General features: G+C 40.3%; 2 protein-coding genes across 2 annotated transcripts; one reads left to right on the top strand and one right to left on the bottom strand.

Moving 5' to 3' along the window:
- Window positions 1-2,091: 2,091 nt before the first annotated feature.
- Window positions 2,092-3,570, bottom strand: MELLADRAFT_118663 (uncharacterized protein; the record flags this gene model as incomplete). Its single annotated transcript, XM_007419019.1, has 5 exons — window positions 2,092-2,290; window positions 2,361-2,594; window positions 2,672-2,735; window positions 2,893-3,183; window positions 3,261-3,570. 3 exons carry the CDS (start codon window positions 3,057-3,059, stop codon window positions 2,361-2,363), a joined length of 465 nt encoding a protein of 154 aa, XP_007419081.1.
- A 4,147-nt stretch (window positions 3,571-7,717) lies between these two features.
- Window positions 7,718-8,086, top strand: MELLADRAFT_69848 (uncharacterized protein; the record flags this gene model as incomplete). Its single annotated transcript, XM_007419007.1, has 1 exon — window positions 7,718-8,086. The coding sequence occupies one exon, from the start codon at window positions 7,718-7,720 to the stop codon at window positions 8,084-8,086; it is 369 nt and encodes a 122-aa protein (XP_007419069.1).

Genomic DNA, 8,086 nt, shown 5'->3' on the forward strand with positions numbered 1-8,086 from the left:
GAAAAATTGCTCCAGCAGACGGAGATTTGTCGGAAGTCGACATAATCGGTTCTTCAAAAGTCGAAATGGTGGGTTCTTCAAAGATCAAGCTAGCTACTTGTCACAACAAGTAAAACAAAAAGATCCAAGGACGTCAATCACACAAGATTGACCGAAAAGACAAAAGTCACAAAGTGACACAAAAACAACAGAACACAAAAACGAGTTTATTAACGAGAACAAAGTAAGGTTGCAGTACCTTTAGAATGAGGGATTAACAAATCTGGTGAAGAAGAAGATGAATTTGGAACTAGTAAGGCAATAATGTCTAGATTTTCTGATTCTTGTGCTCGAGTAAGCGGAGGGCTCATAACCTGTTGGGACACAAATAGGTTTATTACAAACTAACTAAAATTGTAAGTACATTTTATAGAGAAATAACGGCATGGCGTTGGTGAGGATAGCCGCCACGCTAATGCTGAAACACAGCGTCTCGGACCCTGGAAACCCTTGACCCTAACAGTTTCGAGTTGACGGACACAACTTATGGCTCACCTGTTTTGGTGGGTGTACAGACACTGAGACGTTGTATATACGGTACATCTGACGGACGGCGTACCCGGGGTCAAGTCTAGAGCTCACGTGATTTTCCCCTAATCTGAAACCAAAATTCCCTGGGGAAAATCAGTTTTTTTTGTAGTGATTTGGATGTACCAGTGAAACTAATGACACTTGTGTGCATCCGAGTATGTACCTAGCTTAACACAAGCCCCTAACCCCCGCAGAGACGTCCCCCGGAGCCTGCGGAGGGGGGGCTTGCGACTTATCGGCAAATTTGGCCTGATACCAAATTCGGTTTGGCTGGGACCATCTCCAGCCAGCATTTACACCACCTTCTGTTCAACAAACCCCTCAGACAGCTCTAGTAAGATGTCTAGGTATTATTTTTCTCCATCTTTTTGTGTACTCAGATTCTCCATATTCTTCATAACGGCTCAAGGAGGTCAATGTCTAAAAAAATAAAAAAATAACTTAAAATATGATTCTGCTGCGACTACAGACACATTTACATATAAAAATATACTAGCCCAATCAGCGGCGGGCGCCGCATTATTCAACCATATCCAATTACTTTAGCAATTTGACACTATTTTCTTGTGAGGATTTATTTCATCTACCTCTCATCCTGGAATCTATCCATGCAAGCTTTCGAACATCCCCAGGTGTACACATCACACATTCAGTTTCTTATGACATGCCAAACACCCCAATTCATAAGCACAGCTCACAACTAAGCGCCAAAATTGTGACACCAAAAGTAGAAGACACTTAAAAAATATGTCTGCAAACACCTAAACCTGAAATCATACTCTCATGAAGAAACACAATAATGTGTACATTTCCCCCTAGGATTTGTAATCATTGGGATTGGTCCAAAACCTGGCACCGCCACTGCAGAACTTGAATGATTACGTAAATCACTTGGAGGGGACTGTACATACCAAACAGGTTGAAGAATGTTGCATCCACAATCAAAAATAACAATGGAGAGTGTGTCTGTGTTTTTTTGTAACTTCACAGAAATACATCTAAGACTTTTGTCTTTGATTCTTTGTTAAAGACTTTTCTTTTCCTTTCCTTTCTCTTCTTCTTCAACTCAACCTTCAGGAGTAGCATATGCATAAAAAAATTTCAATCTCAAGACCAAAAAGAAACCCATCATAATCAGTTTTAAAAAGTTAATAAACTCTTCCAGGCTTAACAACAGAAAAAACCAATAATCATACATAGAAACACATTATTTTTTGAATTTTTTCCAACCCTCAGGCCTTCTTCTTGAAGCAGAACAAACCTCATCTTTGCTCAACCCATTCCCATCAATTCCCAACTCTTTCCAATAATTTCACAATCCTTGATTTTTTTGTCATCAAAAAAAAAGTCACAAAGTTTGATAGTATTCCTTTCCTTTCCACCGTGATGATTTATACTACTTTCTAAAGAAGAAAGTTTGATAGCATCCAATAATCTTTTCCAACCAATTTTACAAACCTTTAAATTTCCTTTTATTGTATCAAGCCAACCATTTTTAACATCATATGTACTACAATATCTAATTCCAAACCTGTTCAATGGTTTTATTTCAAGTTAAGTTAGATCTTCACCGACTAAACATACATCTAATAAAAAAGTATCAACATCTTTACCCACAATGAAATGACCTTCAATGAAGTGTAACACATGAACGTTCAAAGCATATGCATAGAAATGCCTTTCAATCAGATATCTAGTAAGAATTCCAAGGCCAGCACTCCTAAATTTGTCGAAAAAAGATACAAGTTAAAACATGTTTTTACAAAAAATCAAGTCATAAAAAGGTTTACCTATGAATCGTTCCAAAGTCTGTAGATACATTTAGATTCAGTTTCCAAAGAAGATCGATGATAACCAATCAATTGACAAAATTCTTGATTGGTTCTTACAATCTCACGTGCCCTACGCCAAACACAAGCTGGAATAGGTAAAGTACTAAAGATTGGAGTATATTCTTGTAAAAGTCTATAAAAACAAATCTCAGATTCGATTCGATCAGATGTTGACAATGATGAGGTGATTGCCTGAAAATCAAATCAAATCAATAAAAAACCATTGAAAGTTTGGATTGAAAGCGTTGAGAATGTGATTCATAACTCACTAAGAGGTGAGATTGGAAATCTCCTATGGTCCTTAAAAGTTTGGACTTCATATCTGCAGAAGGTCTAAGAGATGGAAATCGGAAGGAAGTGAAAAGAAATGTCTAAAAGATGATGAAAATTCTCCTTCTTATTTCCACAAAACGATTCAAGTTTATAGTGAGGATAGAGAGGTAAAAATCAGTGTACATGCAATGAATCCAATCTAGGAGCTTATGATGACCTTGTTGTAATCGAAACGGGTAAGATCTTTGAACCTTGAGCTATTTTGATCACTTTCAATAGGATTTCGATCTCTAAGTTCATTTCAATGATTGGCAGGAGTGATAGCATCAGACATACTACTGATTCGATTGGAGAAAAGACCTGGATATGACATGAGGATGTCATTGAAATCGAGTTTTGGCGAAAGGCTTCGCTCAGGAGGGTTAGGATTGCGCAGGTTTAATACTGAGGAGTGAGTTACTTGAGCCTTGGGTGGTAATCAGATGAGGTTGACGTGAAGATGGCTCAGCTGCAAAACAAAATACACATAGAGGATCAGTCAATGTTAGGAATTGACCGAGTTTATGAGTTCAATGATCCACTCACTTATCCCTCAGCTTCCTGAGATCTGTACTGAGGAGCCTGTTCCGGTGGACGACAGGTTCTGATAGGATTGAAGATGATGTGGTGTGGTGATTGTTGGATCAATATCTAATTGATTGTCGGTTTAAGTTATCCATCGCATTTTCCATAGACAACAACTCCGGTAATTGATTCAATGGATTCGTAACGTGAGTTTGTGAGGTGAATGAGTAGGTGAATGGAAGTGAGGGGATATATGCAGACAGAAATGTGTACCTGTTTCTGTAGGTGGTGAAGAATTGATTTGACGAGAAGAGCGAGGAATGAATTTGGGGTTAGGCGCGTGGTAATCAGATTAAATGCGTTGAACGTACAGTAGCTAAAGGCTACTTTGTGCTACCACTTGCATCCCCCGGCCCCGGGTCTGGGACCGGTCCCAAATGTTAGGGATTTGGAAAAACCAAAAATTTAGCTGCTAGGTTAGGGGTTAGTTTGCTGAGATGGGTCAGAACAAGTAAAATTTGATATTTCTGAGAAAAAATACACGTAGAAAACACACATTTAAGTTTAAACATACTCTATGTTGATTTGAACAGGCACAGAGGAAAAAATTCACGGTGCAGACAGTCTGACAAACCTTGCTCCGCATCAAGACTTTCAATTATCTTATAGCACTGAAGAATATCATCATCTGAGATCTTTAATTAATGGCTATTTCCAAACGAAAAAAAGCTCAACAATCACGACGAGCAAATGAAGCTGAAAGAATTAGAATTGACAATGAAATTATCTCATTTATCAAAAATCAAATAGCGGACTCTGAGGATGAAAATAAATGTGGTGATGACCTTAATCAAAAACTATTTCCAGTCTTCCTCACTCGCGACTCAGGCGGACCAGCCGTTGGAAAGCGCAAGAACCACTTTGGAAACTTAAAAAACTATAAAAAGCCAATCCCTCACCCAAATCACCTCAACAAGCAGCTAATCTCAAAACCAGTTCCCAAACAAACCTCCCATAATCGCCGAAAGAAAGCTCAGGCAGCGGTCGGTAAAAACACCGGCTTTATGGACAATTGGGCCAAGCCTCAACCTCCGACTGATGTTGCTGGAAGATCAGTGGTGTCACCCGATGAACATACAACACCAAATTCTGACATTACAATAGATATTGAATCAGATCAATGTAGCACTGATTTAGATAATGAATCCAATCATACTGAAGACTTATCAGACGAGCTCGAAACCGCAAATACAGTCCATCAAGTCGATGCAGAATATGAAGAGTGGATAGCTTTATCAGTACAGAAAGTTCAAGTTACTCAAGAGGAAAAGGAAGCTTCAGAGAAGCTGTTAGAAGAGAAACGTTTGAAAGAAATTGATGATGAGTGGACTTTACTTGACCTCAAGATAAAAAGAGCTAAAATCAAATACGAGGCTGCACACAAAGCTAACCCCAAGCACGATGTCTCTAATCTAGTATTGGATGAGCTCAGGGAGTTCAATTACCGTCGCAAGGAGCTCTCATTGGCAAAAGCAAAATCACCGGCCATTCAAGCTTCAATACTTACAGCACAAGCTTCTTTGCGTCGAATTCCCAACAATCGAAGGAAATTTACCTCGGGTGTGGGAAGAGCAAGAAAGACTCGAGCCCAAGCTAAACACCTGGACACGTTTGGAAGTTTGATCTTTTCTCAGTCAGGATTTGGGTCCAAACATCCTTCAATGTTGGATGACCCCAAGCTTTCTGCTGCAATAATTACCTGGTCTTCTTCAAAGAAGCCTGGCGAGGTCAGTTGGTTTTCATTATTGTACAAACTGTTAAAGAATAGCTCGATCAATCAAACTTTGATCGCTTCCTTTACGGTTTTTTCGCCCAGGTTACTCCACGACGTTTCTGGGACTACATCAACAATGTAGCTCTACCAGTTTCTCATCCAGGCCAATCGATTTCTCTAGTCACAAGCTATCGCTGGATGCATCGCCTTGGGTTTTGCCCTCAGGAGTATCGCAAATCGTTGTATTTCGATGGCCACGAACGACCGGATGTTGTTGAATATCGAACTCGGTTCTTAGCCGAGGTTGCTGAACTTCGTAAGAGATCCCGAGTCTATGTTGGCGAGCATCTTGAACAATCTGTTTCGATCGACCCTGAGATCCTTGGAGACAAACGCGAGACCGTTTTTGTTTATCACGACGAGTCCACTGTACATGCTAAAGATCGTCCTTGACTGTCGTGGCTCATGCCTGGAACAACTGAATATCGATCTAAAGACTCAGGTCGGCTCATTCACATCTCAGACTTCATTTGTGAGACTACAGGTCGGCTCGTTATAACACAGGATCGTGTGGATAGTTTGAGATCCGAAGGTCATCAACCAGTCCTACCGAGTGTTAGTGATGCAGCTGTAGTTATACATCCGGGAAGCAAAGGTGATCCCTGGTGGAATATGAAGCAGTTGATAGCCCAAATTCAGACTCGTACTCTACCGATCTTTGAAGCGATGCATCCAAATTGTGAGGGTGTCTTTGTCTTTGACTGCTCTTCAGCTCATGAAGAATACGGGCAAAATGCATTACGTGTACAAAGCATGAGCCTCTCCTCTGCTGGGAAACAAGGCCACCTTTGACCGACCATCATCCCTACTGATGATCCTCATATCCCTCACGAGCTCCGAGGTCAAACACAGCTCATGGTATTCCCGCCCGATCACCACGATCCCAAGCTTCGCGGTGAAGCTAAAGGCATGAAAGTAGTTCTGCAGGAACGTGGCCTATGGGAATACTACGAGAAACGAGCGACTTCTTTGAAACGACCTACCCTTAATGCAAAGTGTTCTGTCTGTAAAGCATCGGGAGCCAGCCAAGATGCTAAGAGACAAGCTGTTCGCCAGATTCAAGAAGCTGAAGCTCGCGGGTTTTTTGTTTCTGAGAATGTGGTTGATGTCGGAACCGAATTGGAACCTGAAAGAAGTGATTGTTGTTGGTACAAGATCCTCAGCTTACAGTCAGATTTCATGAATGAAAAGCCTCTTCTCCAGATGGTGATTGAAGAGGCGGGTCATGTCTGCTTATTCCTACCAAAGTTCCATTGTGATCTAAATCCAATTGAGCTCTTTTGGTCTTATATCAAAGATCGTAAGTGTTCTATTGTTTATCACTGTCTTGATGTTTGAAGATCTAAATTAAATCTATTGCAGAATTTCGCCAATCCGCCCTCCAGTGCACAACTTTCAAGACTGCGCAAGACCTTTTTGAGAAGGTTCGTAAAACCTGTCCTTTGGAAACTATCCGTAAATACTTTCGTAAAATTGATCGACAGCACTCTGTGTATCAGTAAGTTGTTTTTCTCTTCTCACACATCTTCTGTGTCTGACTTGGGAATCTACCTATGTAGGCTGGGATTAACTGGTGCTGAGGCCGAGAAGATGGCAAAACGTTACCGAGGACACCGCACAATTCCCAAGACAGCTTTCTTGAATATTGAAGCAATCTGTAACCCAACTAACAAATAAAAAGCTCAGTAAAGCTTAGATGCACTGATCTTAGACCTCTTGCCTTAAAAACTCTTTTGAATCAAAGCTAGTTAGACACAAGTGACAGTTTCATTTAGTATTGATTGCTGCTTTTGACCCGACTGCCCTTATCAATTTGTTCTTCTTAACTTGGTTTATTTACTATCTTGTTTCCTAGAGATTTGTGCTAGTGTTGTTAGTCTCCCTCACCTATCTTCGTAGTGAAATTCATTGTGGCATTGAATTTGGAGGATGTTTGATGTGAAAGCTAACTAATGCCATAGATTAGTACCCTAAGTTCATAGTGTGTGAATACATACCTCACTTGAGATATACTGGATACCTAAGGTCTTAGGCTACCTGCCCAAGGCCCTATACTATGTACCTTAGCCCCTAGGTACTTGAAATGTGGTCTTAACCCATACCCCATACCCCTAACCCCTAACCTCTGACGGCCATAATTTACCCGGGTCCCAAATGTTGACCATTTCAAAAAAAAAAATGAAAAGTGCTTCAGATGATCCTGAAAAGATATGCATAGATTAAGCTTCTTCTTCTGATTCCACCCATCTAATTGTTTCCTTGAAATATTGTTATTGAGATACCTATTGGTTAGCTCAAAAACGAAATTTCGTTTTGCAGTGAAAACCGTAGTACAGAGTAGCCTTTAGCTACTGTACAAACCTGGAAATTGTTAGTAGGGATTGGGAGTTTAATCAGGTTTTGCCGCCGAACACGGTTTACCTTTAACATTAATGATTTGGTTTTTTCGAGAGTTAAATCCATCTCTCTCATTACCAAATTGGTCTCCGTGGGTGTAACGTCATAAAGTACCACATCAAAGCTCAGCAAAGACTCTTGCACAATTCTAAATATATATCTAGATGCTGTAAGTCCTCACTTGTCTGGATCTGTTTCGATTTTCAATAAACTTATCCTTGTTTTCGCTCAGCCACGTTGCTTGAACATGGATAGCGAGACCGATAGTTCAGATTTGGATCAAAACAATCTTGACCTCGATCCATCTCTCTCGCAACAAACATTAACACCTCAAAAGTGTCTCCCACTGGTTGAACGAGTTTGTCACTATTTGGACAAACAGAACACCAACACGAAATCTTTTATCCTGGCCTACCTACGCTCCACAAACGACAAAATTGTCAGACGCAAAAAACAGTGGGCATCTGTAACAAAAGGGTGGAAATCTACTGAAGCTGTATTGGATGCGATTGAAGAGCTGGTCAATCAGAAGGCAGAATGTCGACCAAAATGGAATGATTGGGTTTTAAAAAAGGTAAACTTGACTACTTTCTTGGACAATAAGCATATCACATAA

The sequence above is a fragment of the Melampsora larici-populina genome (assembly GCF_000204055.1).
Source record: "Melampsora larici-populina 98AG31 unplaced genomic scaffold MELLAscaffold_119, whole genome shotgun sequence".
In the NCBI taxonomy this organism is placed as follows: Eukaryota; Fungi; Basidiomycota; class Pucciniomycetes; order Pucciniales; family Melampsoraceae; genus Melampsora; species Melampsora laricis-populina.